General features: G+C 27.1%; 1 protein-coding gene and 1 pseudogene across 1 annotated transcript; one reads left to right on the forward strand and one right to left on the reverse strand.

Moving 5' to 3' along the window:
* The window catches only part of LOC101514822 (heat shock cognate 70 kDa protein-like), a 1482-nt pseudogene extending 1273 nt beyond the window's left edge, over positions 1–209 (forward strand).
* Positions 210–7944: 7735 nt separating this feature from the next.
* On the reverse strand, positions 7945–12773 carry LOC101515148 (probable ribose-5-phosphate isomerase 4, chloroplastic). The gene is made up of 10 exons (XM_004486455.4): positions 12511–12773; positions 12154–12281; positions 11925–11994; positions 11523–11627; positions 11327–11422; positions 11191–11247; positions 10823–10940; positions 10667–10733; positions 10479–10542; positions 7945–8367 (listed from the first exon to the last, which is right to left on the reverse strand). The coding sequence occupies exons 1-10, from the start codon at positions 12676–12678 to the stop codon at positions 8350–8352; spliced, it is 891 nt and encodes a 296-aa protein (XP_004486512.2). The 5' UTR covers positions 12679–12773; the 3' UTR covers positions 7945–8349.
* Between the last annotated feature and the right edge of the window lie 7057 nt (positions 12774–19830).

The raw sequence follows: 19830 nt of genomic DNA on the forward strand, positions 1-19830 counted from the left end.
CTTTCCTTGTTGTTGCCACTATTGAGGTAGACTTTTCTTCATCCATCAATAGGGCCAAGTTTGAAGAAATGAATATGGACCTTTTTGAGTGTGTGACGACCGTTGAGAGTTGTCTTAGTGATGCTAAGATGGACAAGAGTAGTGTAGATGATGTTGTCCTTGTTGGTGGCTCTTCTGTCGTGTTGCGTTGGAAGCGATTCCAAATCTGAAATGAGAATGAAGGACTCACAGAAGCAACGGTTTGATGTTGATGAACTGATGCACAAAACTGGATATTTCATTACAATGATATAATGTGAGCACTAGTTTACCAAAATGGTTCGAAAGTGTGGAATTTACTTGGATGGGGGAAGTTGCATTTTTTGCATAAATACAATCTTATATAAAACAAGAGCTTGTATGAGAATAAATGTTCGAAGATTTTTGGTGATATTATATGGGGATTGCATTTTTGGTTTTAAGATTTTTCAACAAGTTAATGTCTCCAACTATCTCATTACCAATTGTAAAGAACAACTAGAATTTATATTAGGTTTGCTTAATGTTTGGTAGCAACAAGAATCAATTTAAGTTTAAATCATCATGTCTAAAATATGTAAAACATGAGAGAAGACATTGCAAGCATAACAATTCAAATGAAAGGAAAATTAAGCTCTCACCTTAAAAGATGAATTGCATGAAAGGAATTCAAGGATTAAACTCTCACCTTTTTCTATCTTTATACACTTTCTTCTCAACTAGCACAATTGCCACCAACATTCCATTAAAATCATAATACAAGAAACATAAGCAATAAACATTGGTATTGTGTGAAATGGAGTAGCACCCCTTGGCTCAAATAAATAGGAGAAAGATAGAGCAAAATAATAAATAAATTAATTAATTAAAATTAAATTTTTTTACCGTAAATAATATAAGACCAAATTAAGCATAGTAATGGAAGGTGAAAATGGTGGCTAAAAATAATTACAAAAATCTAAGAATAAAAACAATGATAAGCAGGATACGTGATGGTGTAAATTTGTTGTTGTTTAAGATAAAATACAAGGATAAATTTAAGATAAAATACAAGGATTTGTTGTTGTTTTTATATAAAGAATGTTGCAGATATAAAAGCCATCTTGAATACGTGATGGTGTAAATTTATCAATTTATTTTAATTTTGTTCAAATAATTAAAAATAAATTTAAATTACATATGTGTAAGTAAGGAGTATTTTATTCTATTATTTTCCATTGATCTATGTGAGATAAGATAAAAAAAAAGACTCTAATTCAAATAGGGATATATGTCAAATAAAATTATATATTTTTTAATTTGTTGTTATTTTTTTTTTTTTGAATGTACATTTGAAACTTTGTTATTAAAGCATCACGAGAATGTGGATCCAATTTATTTGCTAGATCAACGAATCTCTAATTTTGATGTTCTTTTTAAAGAAATAAAAACGGTTTCAAAAATTACAAAATAATTAAAAATATTATGACTTATTTTTTTAATTATTTAGACAAAATTGAGTACTACAAAATGTTTATTAAAATCGTTTAATAAAAATTTATGTATTAATTATACTAAAATCTTTTACTTGTATTTAAATGTTATTAGATGATTTTTTTTATATCTTTTTACTTTTATTATTTATTATTTAATATAAGAAAAACCAATTTTGAAAATTGGATTATCAAATAGTTTTTTTAATTCTCTACTCAAAAACTATTTTAAAAAATTTAATTACTAAATAGATTTTCTTTTTTTCTCATATCTAAAACTGGTTTGTGAAACAAGTATCTCAAACAATTTTTCCCTCTGTTCTATTCCTTAAAACAGTTTTTTCAACCAAACTTATAAATCAAATTTAAAAAACTAAAATACAAAACTGTTTCAAGCATGCATTTAATTTTAATTTTGATTCAAATGCTTATTGATTTGATTCTAAACAAAATCGTTGTTATCAATTAATAGAAAAAATATTTTTATTAAATTGACCAATTCATTGAAGTTATTTAGTACATAATGTAATTTCTTAATTACCAAAATCTGAGAATAAAAACAATGATAAGCCTTATTCTTAAGATCTTAATTATAAAAGAATTTTATTTAATAATTTACTATCTCTATTTCGTCAAAAAATAATTGACTGTCTCAAGCAGTCAATATATTTGCTGTCTCAATTTCTTATTATCTATTCTTTATAATACACTTAAAAAAAACAAATATTAAGATCTTTTATAGTACATCAAAAAAAACAAATATTTAATCGAATTAAATTTAAACTTCAACTCGATTCTTAATCTCGATAAATTCAATGAATCGTAGGTGAATCGTAAGTTTATTAAATACATGACGAAATAAAAATTAAATCGATTGGTCCCAAGGCGAGACGTTAAATAATAATTTTTAATAATTTAAAATAATCATAACTTAAACTAATAGCAAAAAATAATCATTTATCTTTAAATTAATTTGGGACGTGACATATAACACGAGGAGTTAACTTGAACTATGTCATTTTTCTACCTTGTCCTTATTTTTTTTTAAGACCGATTTAGACATTTCTTATTTTTTAAGAGACAAGAGAGGTTCGCGAAACGAAACGTGTTTTATACGCCCTTAATTCACGCTTTATTTTCTACGGATGAAACACATCAAAAAACAATAAAACCTTTTTTACACTATAATTCTTAAGAAAATGAAACTTTATTAATTTAGAATTTGATTATAAGGTAAATAAAATTGGATTAGTAATTGATGTTATCAAAATTTGAATTTTCTCAAATTTGTTATTCAAATTTATTATCATTTAAATTCAAATAAACAATTAAACAAAATTTATTAGAAATGTTTAAAATAAACACACTTTATCAGAATAAATATCCGAATTTGTTTTTGAGAAAAAAAACATATACCTATTTAGCAATAATAAAATCTTCTCGTTTGCTTTTGCGAAAATAAAATAGGTACCTATATTTTTTTTGTTCTTAAAATAGATACCTATTTAGTCATGAAAACAAAATGAATTGTAGCAATTTTAAATTTGAAACAACCGATATTAGTTAATATGTTAATTGTTAAAAACACTGATCACCAAATTAATTTTATATTTGTTATCAATTTAATCAATTTTATATTTGTTATCAATTTAATCTTAAAAGCTATCTGTCTTTGTATGATTAATTACATGGACATATTTTATAAAATAGACTAGATCTACTAGTAACTTACTACCACTTATTTCATAAATAACTAGATCTGCTACTACCTAATTGCTTTTTTATTAAAACCGCCACGTAATTGTTTTTTTTATTTTTTTTTATATTTACTTTTTATAAATAAATTGCTATCTAATTGTTTCGGACTTTCAGTGGAGCAACTAGATAACTGACTTGTGATATATGGGTACTCTGAGAAAAACCATACATGAAAATTTATTTTCTCTTCAAAATCTTTTAAAAAATCACAAATGTTGTTTGAATTAATTCTGTGTTATAATGTTTACATTCACCAATTTAAATATATATTTAAGCGCACACAGAAATGGAGAAGAAACACCCAAAATATATGTTAAGAGTTTATTGTCTTTATTTGTGGGCTTATTTTGGGTCGGTTTGCAAGTATTTAAACTTGGGCCTTAAAAATCTTAAGCTAATCCACGAAAACTAAACATATCTATACTAAGAAAAACTGGATTTTATATCTCACTTGTAAGAATATTTTACCATGTATCCTTTATATTATACTCTTACTTCTATAAATATTATAAGATGGTATTTTAATTTTATATAAATATTTAAAAAAATTATTTTGATTCACAATAACATTTTAATTTTTCGGTACACAAAAGTGTTAAATTTTTTTTTACTGAAAAAAAATTTTTCACAAATTTTTTAATACACAACTTATTCTAAAAAATTCGAAACCTTTAAATTTTTTAAAAGTTTAAAATATATATATATATTACCAAAAAAGTTTTTCGATAGATACAATATCAAAGAACATAGATTAAGTTTTGCAGAAAACTTTTGCATATAAAAAAAACTTGAATTTATTGTTTTAGAAATCTTTGATGGTAAAAAAAATTAAATTTGTAAAATAAAAAAAAAATTCAAGAGTAAAGTTAACACTTTTAAAATATCGTAGGGACATAAGTATAAATACGGAGGTAGAGTAAAATTTTCCGCTTCTGCCCTACATTTTACCATATTTTTTATTAACTTCCAAAAGATACTTGTAGAAAATACAATTTTTTAAAACAAAATCAATTTCTTTTTTACTTGAAATTTCTAATTATGCAAAACTTTTTCTCAATTTTTTTATATACCAAAAAATTGAGTTTATGAAACTTTCAGTATGTGATTTTTTTTTTAAATTTTTTTTACATACTGAAAATTTTGTTTTTAAAATCTCTAATATGAAATTCAAGTTTTTAAATTTATTAGTATGAAAAAAAAATTTAAAATTTTTTTACATACTAGAAATTTCATTTAACAAAATTTTTTATATACAAAAAAATTTCTCAAATTTTTTTTCATACCAAAAATTTAGTTTTTTAAATGTCTGATATGTTAATTTCTAAATTAGATTTTTATAAAACAATTTTTTATATTAAAAATTTCATATTTGTTTGAGATAAAAATATATTTAAAAAATTTCAATAAAAATAAAATAATTTTTTTCAAAAAATGTGAGATAAGAATCAAAATGTGCGGTATACAATTTAATTTTTAAAAGCTAAACATGTTATTATATCTTTTTTACTAATAAGATTTATGTTTAACATATGTTAAGTGAACATTATCCCACACAAAAATTATGTCTAAAATGACATGTTCACGGTGAGCAAGTAAATCGTTTAAAAATAGAGTGTTCAATTTTATTTTTTTAATGAAAAATGTAGATTCGACAATTACAATGCAGAAATTTGTTTCTATTAAATGAATAAATAATTAAATTGGTCGAAATGAACGTTAAATATGTTAAAAATATAATTAAAAACATAGGTTATTTAAACAAAACCCATGCTTATTTCTTTCAAATTGAAAGTAGTATTAATTATTATATTATCAAAATTGTCTCTAACTATTTATTATGGAAAAATAATTAAATAAATTGAGATAATAAATAGTTAAGAGTACTATAGAAAAAATAAATAATCTCAATATGGCTAATAAAAAACCAAAGGCCTCTTCAATGTTATCTTGAGTTTCTACTATTTTATTATGAGAATCAATTTTAAAATCAAAATTTGTTCAAGTGAAATAAGATTTAGTTGATTTTTTTAACTTAATTTCAAAATAGTTATTCCATGAAACTAAAATAAGTTTTATAATTTTTGTTTTTATTTTAAAACTAACATGTCGCCATCAACGAACATATGAACCATTTCAATAAGCATCGACCACTACCCACTGATCACTACCTCCAACATCATCGATCACTACCTCAACCACCACCACCGTCTCCAACCACCACCACCACCACTATTGACTACCCACCTCCAAACATCGCCACCACCACGAACCATCTCCATCATCACCAACACCACTAGCCACTCACCTATATAACAATCGCCACCACCATCTCTGACTATCGCCACGACAACCAACCACTGCCATCACCATTGATCACCTTCATCATTTCTTTGACCACCATGAGCCACTCACATCTAGCAATCGTCACCACTGTTTTCGACCACTATTATCACCATCTCCCATCACCGACCACTCACCTTCAACCATCACCAACACCAATGACCACCCACTTATGACAACAACCAACACCATCTTCCATCATCAACGACCACCACCACTACTAACCACCAACATTCTGCCACCGCCGACCAACCATCATCTTTCACCACTGTTCACGATTACAGTCATCATTGATCATGCTCTAATCACTACCTCCAACTATCACTTAGCTCTTTTGATCGATGTAGTCGCGTTCCACGATCTATCACTACTATGATAGTCATCTTCCACAATTACCACTTTCAATCAATATTATTAAAATTAAATAAAATGTAATTTTATACTATTTGAATTATTTCATGGTAATTAAAATTTAAGCTTAATTGCAGTTTTAGTTCTTCTGTTTTTACCAAATCACTAAATCGGTCATCATATTTTAAAATTTGGCAGTTTTGATATCTCATTCTTGTATTTTAACTAAAAAGTTGTGATATAATATGTTTTAAATAACATGACATATGATACAATAATGTATAATGATTAACACTTATAAAAACACAACAAATCCATCTAAAAACTTAACTTTCAACTTCAAAAATTTTCATATTTGTATTTTAATAATGAAATATGAATAATTAACGAATATAGATAGTTTTATGTAATAAAATCGTATGCCACATCATTTAAAATATGTCAAATCATTATTTTTTTTAGTTCAAAAAGCTGATAAAGAGATCAAAATTATCAACTTTTAAAATATGAAAATTAAAACTGCAATAATTTTTTTTTTTTTATTTTTTTTATGTATTAACATTTTTTATATTTGATAAATTTTTAAGAGTCAATTTAAACAGAGTCATTCAATTCAAATAATATAAAAATTGAAACTTAATTAAGAATTGAAATTCAAACCTCACAAATTAACACCTAAAATTGAAAACTCAATAATAAAATTGATTTTAGTTTTTAAAAATTTAAAAGTAGATAATCAGAAATCACCCGAAAAAGAGATAAGGTAGTACTATATAAGAAGATGGTGCCTGTTGACACAATTGCACAATTGTGTTAATACATTATAGAGCGCATGCTCTCATCAAATAATTGAATTTAATAATAATTACAATATACTAATTATAAATATAAAAATATAAAAATGTTTATAAGAACAATAATGATTCATTTGCTTTGTTGGTGCCATATTGCATTACTATTACTATAATCAAATATGAACCTTCTTATTATTCATTACCAAGATATAAATTATAGGTATCATATTATAATTGTCATGAAATAATTAATTAAAATTGATGTTTTTAAATACCGTCAACATAAAAATAAATTATTAATTATAAAATTTTTACGCTGTTTTTTTTAAAAAAAAAAACTTAAAGAAGCAGTTAGAATGTACAATTCATACATTAGATAAATATTTGTTATTAAAATTTTCTTTTTTATATATTCTAAATAAAAATGAGAATAATTATAATATTGTAATTTAAATTTATTATAAAAATAATATGCAAGATAAATATTTATTGCCAAATAAATAATTAAAAATGATCTCCATAAGAGGACAAAATTAAGACTCATTGAGGAAAATTTTGTGACAAGAATGACCTCAAAGTATGTTATTATCCAATTTAAATTTATCGAAGAGAATCCTCACAGTTTATAGTTTATGTCATCTCTTTAAAATTTATTCTTTATAATCCACTTTAATTTAATATGGATTTGAACTATCTTTATTGTTCAGATTGTAATTTAAGAATCAATCTAATTAATTAACCTTGGTTTATTTTATTATACAAATATATTTTGTATTGTTAAATTATATATTTTAATTTATAATTTTGAATTAACTAATCACTTTTTTAATTGATAAAATTAAATATTTTAAATAATTTTATTATATGTATTTTTTTAATGAAATATCAAAGTATTTATTGATAATATTAAAAATATTTACATTGATTGTGTATTTAAATTTATATTATGCTAGTATTCAAGCAATTGAAGTTAATATAGAAAGTTGTACAAACTATAGTTTTTTTTTTTTTTTTATATATATACAAAATATTTGTAATGGTTAGATTATGTTATTTTTTTGGAATCAAATTTGAAAACTTTTTCAATATTCTTTAATTCGAACTACTTTTACGGGACAAACATATCATGTTCTTGAATGAATGTTGTTCATTGTTATGTTCTATTGATAGTAATGAAAATACTAAGGTTTCTTTGTGAGGAAAAGAAAATGTCGCAGAGGTTTAAAATGAATATTTTAAAGCAATACTGATCCAACACTAGTCCTTTACAATATATATTTGGTATCAGAAAAGTTGGCTTTCAATCTTTGAGTGTGTGACGACCGTTGAGAGTTGTCTTAGTGATGCTAAGATGGACAAGAGTAGTGTAGATGATGTTGTCCTTGTTGGTGGCTCTTCTAGGATTCCCAAAGTGCAGCAGCTATTACAAGAGTTTTTTGCAGGGAAGGAGTTGTGCGAGAGCATTAATCCTGATGAGGCTGTGGCTTATGGGGCAGCTGTTCAGGCTGCATTGTTGAGTGAAGGCTTTAACAATATTCCAAAGCTGGTGTTGCAGGATGTTACACCTTTGTCTCTTGGTAGGTCAGTATTAGGAGATATCATGGATGTGGTGATTCCTAGGAACACTTGCATTCCTGTCAAAAAGACAAATGAATATGTTACAGTTAATGATAATCAATCTACTTCTTTTATTGAAGTTTATGAGGGTGAGAGAACCAGAGCCAGTGAAAACAATTTGCTTGGTTCCTTTTGTTTTTCAAGTCATATTCTGCTATGAATTATGCATCTGGAATTTCGCATGAAATTACAATAACCAATTACAGAGGAATTAAGGTTGTCTCCCGAAGAAATTAAACATTTGATTAAAGAGGCTGAGAATTTCCACATTGAAGACAAGGAATTTCTAAAGAAAGCTGAAGCAGTCAATGCATTGGACAATTACATTTACAGAATGAGTAATGCTTTAAAGAAGAAGGATATTAATTTAAAGCTTTCCTCAAAAGAGATCAACAAGATAGAATCTGAAATAGCAGTAGCTACAAATTTGCTTGATGAGGATCAACATAACAATGAAATAGATGTTCTGGAGAATCATTTGAAGGAGTTCAAGATTAGTTTGGAACACATCATAGCAAAGACTGTTTAGTTTTTTTTCCCCTAGTGTACACAAAGACGCATTACGTGATAATTGGTTAGAGGAAAATGACTAAACCAGTGTCTTTTTTGTTTTTTATGAGCAACCACAATATAATTAAGTTGAAGTGAAAGAATAGTATTTAGAATTTGTCATCATATTATATTTTGTAATATTCGTGTATGATTTATTAAATACGTATGTTGACAAAATTAGATTTCGATAGTCTATGACTATAACATTTATATAGACAAATATTAGTTGTTAGTACGTACGTGCTTTGTTCATAGATTCAAAACCCTATCACAAAAGAAGTTACATAGTATATATACACTATTAACCTTATGATTTCATTGCTCAATTGTTGCAAAGGTTTCGGTTACATAAAGAGGTTGCATGTGGCAAAACAAATTGTCATATATATATATATATATATATATAACTTAAACAAATATTTAATTGGAGGGGAATAGTGAGCCAATGAAAATATATATATAAGGACGTAACCAACATAAAAGTGAAATAAATATTTAATTAGAGGGAAACAGAGCCAATGAAAAATTATAGAAGATAATTATATTATGGAAGAAGAGGAAAGTGATGTTATGAAACTATATGGTTATATGAAGATGAATGTAATATCTGAACAGTAAATTGTAGTTAAGTGAAGAAAAGTGGTAATACATGCTCGAAAATTTGAAGGTGGTATAAATGTAAATAAAAGGTGGAATTTAGTAGTTGACAAGTTAGCTTTGATAATTCCTTGAATTGTAAAGAACTGGTGTAACAAAGTATATGCATACAAAGTAACAAAGGATATTCAATGATTTTAATTTCTCGATATTAAATGGAAAATAAAAAATATATGCATTCAAAGTAATTGATCTAGTGAAAATCAATGACTTTAACATCAAAAGATGTTTTTTTAGTGAAAAATAATGCCTTTAGTATCAAAAGATGTTTCCAACTATACACTATACTCATCACAAATAGTTGCATCATTTTATGATTTTAATTTACTATAATCAACACAAATATCAATTTAAATAATGACGATGCCAAAAATTAAAAATTAACTTTTTCTAAAGGATTTTTGTTTCTGTGTATAGCTGTTAGACGTCTAAGGAGTTGCTATAATATATTATTGGACCTAATCAGCGTATAAAAATTTTAAAAAAAATTGTTTTTTGGTTAGACCTAAAGCAAAGACACTATGGTGAGGGCTAAAGCAAGGGTTGTAAGTATCTCTCCCTTGTACCGGTTCTCTTTATAACAGAGTTCCTACGTACAAGAATAGTAGTACAACATATCTACTAGTATGTTTATTGGTCCACATAAAAGACTTGCTAAAAAAATAATCAATGAATGTACAGATACATATACATATTAATATTATACACTCATCCCATGTGATAGTTGATCCAGTCATATTTTCTCATTTTCTTAGCCTTAATCCCTAAATAAATAAATATAGCTACAATAGCAAATATTTGGCCTTGAAGCACATAACAGAAAAAGAAAAAGAAAAATGAGGGAAAAAGAAGGACAAACTCATTTACATTCATCCGCAAAGCAGAGCTATAAGAAATGAAGCTTAAGTGCCTAACTCACTATATCTGCAGTCAATTTGTCCAAAATGTTCAATCCATTCGGAGAAGCAATTACCACTGTGCATCTGCATCACATAATAATGTAAGTAAATAAGATAGGTTGATATTGTCAGACTAATGAGTGTAACTGTGAACCAGACAACCAGTTATATAAAGAGCATACAATAAAAGTTGAGAGAGAAAACTAACGGGATTTTAGATATGACACCATGATCCACAACACCATCAACTTTATCGAAGATTTTCGCTACTTCAGCTGCAAGTAACACAAAGTCAATGGGATTGATCGGCATAATACCGAGGCTTGGAACTAAAATATGCATGACAATTGCAGGAAGAATTTACCAAGGCTTGCTATTGGAGATGTGAAGATAACATCAAGAACATTATGTCCTTCTCTTGTGACTAGTGGGAAGTCACCTCCTAGTGGACCTGCTTGCCCAATACCTGGTCTTCTCCATACCTTATTTTACGAAGAGAAAATGAAATATGCATTGTTGTGTAATGTAAACTAGTGTTACACTGACGTCTAATGAAAATCCCAATACTTTGTCACATCACACCACTTTTACAACTGCATTTTTGAACTAGTAGTATGGCATGGTAAAATGGAGGGCTCCCATTGAATGTTAGTGTAAAAGCAATCAAACAGATCTAACATTTTCTTATTATAAACATGAAGAAAAGCACAGAAAAGGAGCGAACGTGCAAACCTCGGCATCGCCAAGAAACATATCATCAATCTCTTCAGCAGTTGCCAACCAATTGAGCTACAAATAAAATTTTGGTATTAAAGACAAATATACACAACAGATAATCAATAAGCCAAAAATTAGCATAGCTGCTTACAGACTGAATTAAAACTGGAATAGAACCTTCCAGACCACCTTTGTACTGGTTTTCTTCGATAATGAACACTAGTTTATCAGCAGCATTCAGTATGGACTGCAAACAAAAGGAGAAAAGAAGGGAGATCAATCATTCAAACATGAAACGTTGATTATTTTCAGAAATAAATTCAGAAGAGAAAGGAATAGCAATTGACCTTCTCCTGGATTATGGATTCCTCACTTAGCAATTTCCGGCGCCCAATGATAGCAACAAATGTCCCTTCTTCAATAGCATCAGCATCATTAAATGCAAAATCAATCTACAACAGAGCAATTGCAAATGAATCTACACTGAAATTTCAGTTCCATAGAAAACAAAATTAAAAAATACACCTAACTTTACACATCAAGATATCCTCCCAGCATTAATCAACTTCTTTTACTTTTTAATTTAATTGTATCAAAACATTCTTTCATAGTTACACATTTATGTGAGAGATTTCTTCTCATTAGAAAAATTTTCACCAAGGATTGCATACACGGCACAATGGCAAGCTTCCAAAACAAGAAACACTCAACATTAAAGGAAAATCTAGATATGATTATTTTGTGCACACTTGAGAACTGCCTTGGTAGGTATCCAATGGAATCCCAGCCTTTGCTGCTTCACTTGCACTTGCAACAGACCTGCATAAACCAATGCATCAATGTCAAGTGATTTTTGGTGGAACTTAAATCAAGTGATTTAATAGACTTGCTCTTGCATTGCATTCATTAAAAAAGCACTCAAAATGTGGAAACAAGGACAATTTAGGGCATGGTAAATGATAAGGAGAAAAAGCTCACATGGGAATCCCTACAACGTCCTTCAAATTACCACGACGAAGCTGAAGACCCAAATGCTGAATGGCCATATCAGAAGCATGACCAGATCCCAATCCTACAATCATGCCACTTTTCACGTATGTATCCACCTGCCAAACAACAACATATATCTACAAAATCATTAATCTTCCAAAAATAAAGGGTGTTGAAAAACATTACAAAAACACATTTTGACAAATATTGCAAAAAATCTCAATAAAAATAAGCATTGAAGTTGTTGAATTGGTATGAAATGTCAGAAAGTGATGCAGAAGAAGAAAGGAACAAAATTTTGAAAGTAGGAAACAAAAGCAATTATGATGAATGGAAAGTTGATACAGTGTATTGAGCAGCTCGGAGGAGAGAAGAAGTATCATCGAGACAGGAGCGAGTGGGCATCCTCACAAAATTCGGTGTGATTGTTTTCCTTCTTCCATCCAATGGAGCTGTGGATGAATGGAGAAGAAGCCATGTGGAAAGCGATGAAAATGAAGCTATGGAAGCCATTGATATTGAGGTTCAATTGTCACTAATTATTTCATTCATTTCTTTTGCTACTGATAGAGGATAAGGGACATGTGCCACCAACACATATTATCAAACACGTCGATGTAAAATATATTTTTATTCCTTAAATTTTAGTTAGTTTGCCTTTAAATTTTGAAGTATTAAATTACATCTTGTTTGTAACCTCAATCTTTGAATTATTATTTGTTTATAAAAATGACCTTTTTACAGTTCTTTAAATTCAACTAATTTATAAATTCATCATTTATGTTTTTTATTTTTTCGATGAATGTTATTCATGACAAAAGTTATCGATATTCTTAATTCTTGTGAGTTTTAGTCTTTTATTTTTTTTTATCATCTTTCATCGTAAATCTGTTATTTTAGGTTGAAATTTATATTTTGATTTTTGAATTTTTATTTCATATTAGTTTTATTTTTTAATTATAATTTTTTTGAATTTTTTATTTTATTTTACAATGAAGGTGATGAAAGCTGATTATGATCAATTTGATAAAAAAAATTGTGTCGTAGGAAAAACATATAACTTGAAACCCCATTATTAAATAATGTGATATTTGTATAATACTACATCACCATAATTTGATATTATATATATATATATATATATATATATATATATAAATTAAATTATCTCTTGTGTATTACTTTGACATTATAATTGTTATTACTACCATTATTATTATTCATAATTTTCTCTTTTCCATTTTTTTTAAATAATATGTTTTACTAAACTAATTAATTGTTTTGATGATGTTCGAGTTAAACATATAAAAAAAAATTATTTATTTTTAATTTATATGTAATTTTGGTTCTACTATTTTGCATAAAATTAATTTTTTATTATCTTATTTTTAAATTTAATTTTTTGCTTGAACTTTTTTTGGTCCTCTACGATTTTTGATCATGTAGTATTGTCATTAACTTATTTTTGTTATTAATTTTACTTATATATTAAAATATTAAAAATAAAATCAATTTCATTTTGTTTATACATATAATAAAATAATATGTTTTACTAAACTAGTTAATTGTTTCGATGTTGTTCGAGTTAAATATATAAAAAAATTATTTATTTTTAATTTATATGTAATTTTGGTTCTACTATTTTGCATAAAATTAATTTTTTATTATCTTATTTTTAAATTTAATTTTTTGCTTGAACTTTTTTTGGTCCTCTACGATTTTTGATCATGTAGTATTGTCATTAACTTATTTTTGTTATTAATTTTACTAATATATTAAAATATTAAAATATTAAAAATAAAATCAATTTCATTTTGTTTATACATATATATATATATATATATATATATATAAAATATTTTAAAATTTAAATCAATTTTTTAAAAAATGGATTTATCTTATTTAACATGTTTTAATAATTTAAAATGTTAAAAAATATATATAAAATAGTTAAAACTTATTTTAAATATCTTACTATAATATTTCTTATTTAGTTATTTTAATTATCTTATTTGTATATTTGAATCAAAATTTGTTTTATCCCACAATAATTTAAAACTTTAAAATATTTAAATAAATATTTAAAATTTTATTTATTTTATATTTAAAACTTTATTTAAATAAATATTTAAAATTTTATTTATTTTATAATTGAATATTTAATATAAGTTTTATATTAAAAATAAAATAAATAATAAAATATTAAAAGTTAAATATTTTAATGTTTTAAATTACTTTTGAATGATATAAATATTTATATATTTGATATTTTATTTTATAAATGAAATTAATATATTTGTAAAATATAAATAAATAAATATTAAATAATATTAAAAATGTTATAAATTTAAATATGAAATATAATATGAAAATATATAAACAAAAATTAATAAAATTTTATATAAATATTTTAATAAAATTAGTTACTTAAAAAATATAAATAAGATAAATTAATTATTTAAATAAAAATAATTTAAATTTGATATATTTGAAAATATATAAATAAAATAAATTTATTTTTAATATATAAAGAAAATTAATAACAAGAATAAATTAATGAGAGTGTCACGTTATCAAAAATAGTGAGGGACAAAAAATCTCAATAATTAATAACAGAGGGATCAAAAAATAGTTCAATTCCATATAAGACAATTAGAAAATAGTTTTTCTTTGCAACAGTTATAAAATTATTATTAATGTCATTGTTATTAATAACAAAATTTCATTCCTCAGTTTATGGAACATAGTTCAATCCAATATGAGACAATTATAAAATAGTCATTAGTAATATTACAATAAAATAAATTTAAAATATATAAATTTAAATATTGACAAGAAAATATAACAAAAAAGATATTTGAATATTACCATTTTAAGAGTAGAATATAAAAAAATATAAAATGAATAAATTAAGTTACGACAGATGACATAAATGACTTTTTACTATTATTTTATCATTTAAAAATGAATTATCTATTAAATTTGACAAAAATTACAGTGAATTAAATTTAAAACTGTAATTTTATAAATAAAAATTAAAATAAAATAATTTGAGTTCAAATAAATAAAAGACAATTATTGGATGCCAAAAAGAAAAAGTTACATTGTACCAAAAAAAAAAAGCTACGGCCATATAGGTACTCACAAGACAAAATAAATAAATAAATTATAAAATAAGAAGAAGTTCAGAAGAAATTATACCAATTACTTTATATTTATAATTCTACTTCCATATTTTATGTAAATTATTTATTTTATTCTTTTCTTTGTTTCAAAAAATAATTATTTTTGTGCAATAATAAATTTAATTTGAGTTTCAAAACATTTAAATAAAATTTTTCAAAAACACAAATGTGTTTTTAAATTTTCGTATTTAGTGTATTAGAAATTTTTTTAAGTTTTTCGAAACATATATATGAATCAGAAATTTTTTGAAAATTTTTTCAAAACCATAAATCTTCAAGTTTGATTTTTTTTTTTTTAAGAAAAGAGTAAAATTGAATTTTTGATTAAAATATAAAGGTAAGAATATAAATATGGAGTTATTGGATAAAATTTCTAACTTGATCAGATGATTTATTGTTAGATATTATGCCAATAAAAACTCTGGGGTACGAGGGTTATCACGTCAAGTGAACTTATATCAAATTTAAATTACAAAATAGTTAAAATATATTGAAATAAATTATATAAAATAAAATTAGAAATTAACAACAACAAAAAAAGAGAGATGTTTGAAAACTGTTAAGTTATATTGAATAAAAAATTATAAATAAATACAAAATCAATGAGATGTTTGATAAATAAATATGTTTGTTTTAGAATGAATGTTGTTTTTGACTCAATTTTAGAATAAATGTGAGAGCGACATGTTAGAATAAAATTTTATTTATATATACAGTATTGATTGATTAGTTATAAATCAAATGGAATTGTCTTAAATTAACAATAAAAAATAATTCAATTATATTAAAAAAAAATTTTTAGCAATTTATAAGAAAAAAATATGAATGGAGTTTGATGGATTTAATAAAACTAGGTGTAAGACCCATAATTTTAAAGTACCTTTTTTTGTATTTTTGGTGTATTTTGGATTTTGGCTCAGAGGCTTTTTAAGCCAAAGTTAATAATATTTTGGAGTTTTATAATCAAAAGATATTTCGATGCCAATTAGAATTTCTCGTCGATAAATAAATTGAATTTAACTGCGGAAAATCCTTTACGGAGAATTTAAGGCGTTTCGGGTGAAACAGTAATTTAATAAATATCTAGATTTTGATATATTTGTTAAGTTATATTTATTACATTTATATATGTTTGTTTGGAGGGAAAAAGAAAGGAAAACTAGGAGGAAGGAAAAGGAAAAGAAAATAGTATATAAAGGAAGGAAGGAAAAAGGAAGAAAGGAAAAACAAAGGAAAGAAAAAGAAAGGAAGGAAATTCCAATTTTCCATCTCCTTCCTCAGACCACCGTGAAACCAAAATCCATCCTTCTCCATTTTTCGTTTTCGTTGCTTCCTTTTCTTCAAAGCTAGTGACCCAAGGTTGGGTGAGAGTTAGATCAAGGTTTTCGCAACTCCACTCTTCCTCTTTGATTCGAAAACGAAGAAAAACGGTTTTGAGATCCAAACACAAACCCCTCCGTTTCTTCTAGATCCAAACCTCATTTCTCGAAGAGATAGAAGGGAAAGTTGCTCACCACCACGCTACGGTGCTAGTGAACTAATTTGGAAGCGGCGTTGCGAGCGGAGATTTTACCGGAATTACTCGCGGTACCGGAAACGCACGTTAAAGCTAACGTTGAGGTAAGGGCTCCTTCCAAACTTCTAGCTTGCATTAGGGACTTATCTGTAGTTGTGTGGGAAGGAATTTGTTAGGGTTAAATGTATCGATTTGGGGAAAAACGAAACTAGTGCGTTATGGGTAAAAACCTTAGAGTTAGGTTTTGTTTATAGTGATGAATGTTTCGTGGTAAATGAAATTTGATGTATCTGGGTGTTATGTTGCGTGATTTGTGTTCGTTGTATTTGGTGTGTTCGTACTTGATGTTTGTTAATTGGTGTGGTTGTTGTGAATTATGGTTTGAATGTGAAAGTATGTTTGAATTTGTTTCTGTGGAATTTGAAAACCATTAGAGTTAAACGAGTATTAAAAATGGGGAATCTTTTAATACCTCGGTTTACTTAATGTGTATTTGAGGAAAATGTTTAAGTTAACTGGGCGTTGAGAATGGGGAATCTCTTAATGTCTCGGTTACTTAACTATCGTTTTTGAAAATCGTTTCGGTAAATGAGTATTAAGAATGGGGAATCTCTTAATGACTCGTTTACTGAATGTTTTGCGAGAAAATCGTTTAAGTCAAAAGTATATTAAGAATGGGGAATCTCTTAATATGACTGTTTGCTTAACGTTTTGTTTTGAAAATCATTAAGTTAAATCGGTATTAAGAACGGGGAATCTCTTAATGACTTATTTAATTAATGTTGTTTGAAAGTCGTTTAAGTTAAATGGGTATTAAAAATGGGGAATCTTTTAATATCTGCATTTGCTTAACGATTGTTGTGAATGGAGTCTGTGTATGCTCATGCATTTCATTTGGTAAATTGTGTCGACCCGTGATAGGTGACACCTTGGTAAACTGTACTGACCCGTGATAGGTTGTACGTTTACGATTTACTATTTAGTAATTCGTGTTGACCCGTGATAGGTGACACCTTGGTAAACTGTACTGACCCGTGATAGGTGGTACGTTTACGAGTTACTATTTAGTAAATCGTGTTGACCCGTGATAGGTGACACCTTGGTAAACTGTACTGACCCGTGATAGGTGGTACATTTACGATTTACATTTTTGGTGAATTGTGCTGACCCGTGATAGGTGGCACCTAGGTAAACAGTACTGGTCTGTGATAGGCGGTACGTTTACGATTCCCGCTTTTTCTTTTAGTAAATCGTGTTGACCCGTGATAGGTGACACCTCGGTAAACTGTACTGACCCGTGATAGGTGGTACGTTTATGATTTACGCATTTTAGTAAATCGTGCTGACCCGTGATAGGTGGCACCTCGGTAATTGGTACTTTGGCCTGCGATAGGCGGTACAATTATGATTTACGGCCCTTCGAGGAGGGTTTTGGTTTGGAATTCCGAGTCCATGCATTTTGGCATATACGCATTGCATTAGGGTGCTTGGCACACGAGTCGTGTTTGATTGAGTTTTATGATTGAGTGATTTGAATTTGATTTATCGTGTTAATTGCGTTGAAAATGCTAAGTGTTATGTGTTGATTATTGTGTGTAAGTAAGATGGTTATCGAGATCCCAATTGCCGTGGTAATCGCGTAGAAATTGCTAAGTGTTAAGTTGTGAACTTGATTAGGAATGACTTAGGTTAATTCATGAATTTTTGGAAAAATGATCAGGGAAATCGATTTCCCAATCGATTGGATGGAAGTCAGGGGCTTGGCCAAATGAACAAAATCGATTAGCCAATCGATTTTGTAATCAGTTTTCGAAAAATCCCTTACGAAATCGATTGCCCAATCGATTGGCCATTAAGTCAGGGGCTCAGCTATCCTGTCAATCGATTGCCCAATCGATTGAATCAAGCCAGAGTTCAAAATTTCACTAAAAACCTTCAGGAAATCGATTTGGAAATCGATTGGTATTAAGTCAGGGGCTCCGTTATCCTGTCAATCGATTGCCAAATCGATTGATTCAGCCCAGGATTCTATTTTCATTAAAAATCTTCACCCCAATCGATTGCCCAATCGATTGGCTCAGTGAAAATCCTCAGTTTTAGTTGTATGATTAATTGCTCATGAATCTATCCATGTCTTGTTTTATTATGTGTTAATTAGGAGATCGAGAACTGCATTTTACCTTCATTTTCATTGGCAATGTACTGTATGAACTTTTCGCATATTGAAAATCCTGTTAAGGTGCATGCTTAGTTGAAAAGTTGTTTTGAGCATTCAAAAACTTAATTGCTATGTGTTAACTGTTATTTTCTGGTTGGTGACCCTTTACAACTATTGTGGAAATCTGGGCTTTGCCCTCAGATGAGAGTCAGGACGGCCCTACCGGTTCGTACCCTACGGACAGGAATGGAGATGGGAACGCTTGACTGCAGTTACGTTAGGAGGATCTCACGGGGCGCGTGGAGATTACTCAGGGTGTATAGCTTTTTGGTAGGATGATCAGATTAGGATGATGTATAGGGACTAGGGGTCCTTCTTTTTGGTTTGAAGTATTTTTAGTTTGGAAAACTGTACTTATACAAATATTATCAGTTTGATATCATCTTTGGATGGGTTCCATGTACCATTTGATGTTATGTAAATGTTTTGGATTTATAATTGGAGAAACTTTTCCGCTGCGTAAATTATAATGACTCAATTATTTATCCAAAAGCATTTCCTGATTTATTTCTTTGTTCGTTTTTAATTACTTTTAAAAAAAAATATACCCTCGCTTTGAAAAACCGGGTGTTACATTTGTCTTCAATCTCTATCAATGTATCTCACACAATAATCTGGTTGTTCATTTGAGTGTTTGTGAGATCATTGTCTTTTTCTCTCAAGAATTCTTTTTCAGCTCTCTTATTGATTATGAATAATCTTTTGGTCTTGATCTGAAAAAGCAATATCAGAATGTTATCAAAAAG

The sequence above is a fragment of the Cicer arietinum genome, chromosome 1 (genome assembly GCF_000331145.2).
Source record: "Cicer arietinum cultivar CDC Frontier isolate Library 1 chromosome 1, Cicar.CDCFrontier_v2.0, whole genome shotgun sequence".
NCBI lineage: Eukaryota > Viridiplantae > Streptophyta > Magnoliopsida > Fabales > Fabaceae > Cicer > Cicer arietinum.

Excerpts from the sequence above, each read along its gene's own strand:
- LOC101515148 (XM_004486455.4), bottom strand. The coding sequence starts at position 12,678 with ATGGCTTCCATAGCTTCATTTTCATCGCTTTCCACATGGCTTCTTCTC. Across the intron at positions 11,995-12,153 it reads GACGTTGTAGGGATTCCCAT|GTCTGTTGCAAGTGCAAGTG; the intron begins GTGAGCTTTTTC and ends TGGTTTATGCAG. Across the intron at positions 10,941-11,190 it reads TGTTTCTTGGCGATGCCGAG|GTATGGAGAAGACCAGGTAT; the intron begins GTTTGCACGTTC and ends TCGTAAAATAAG.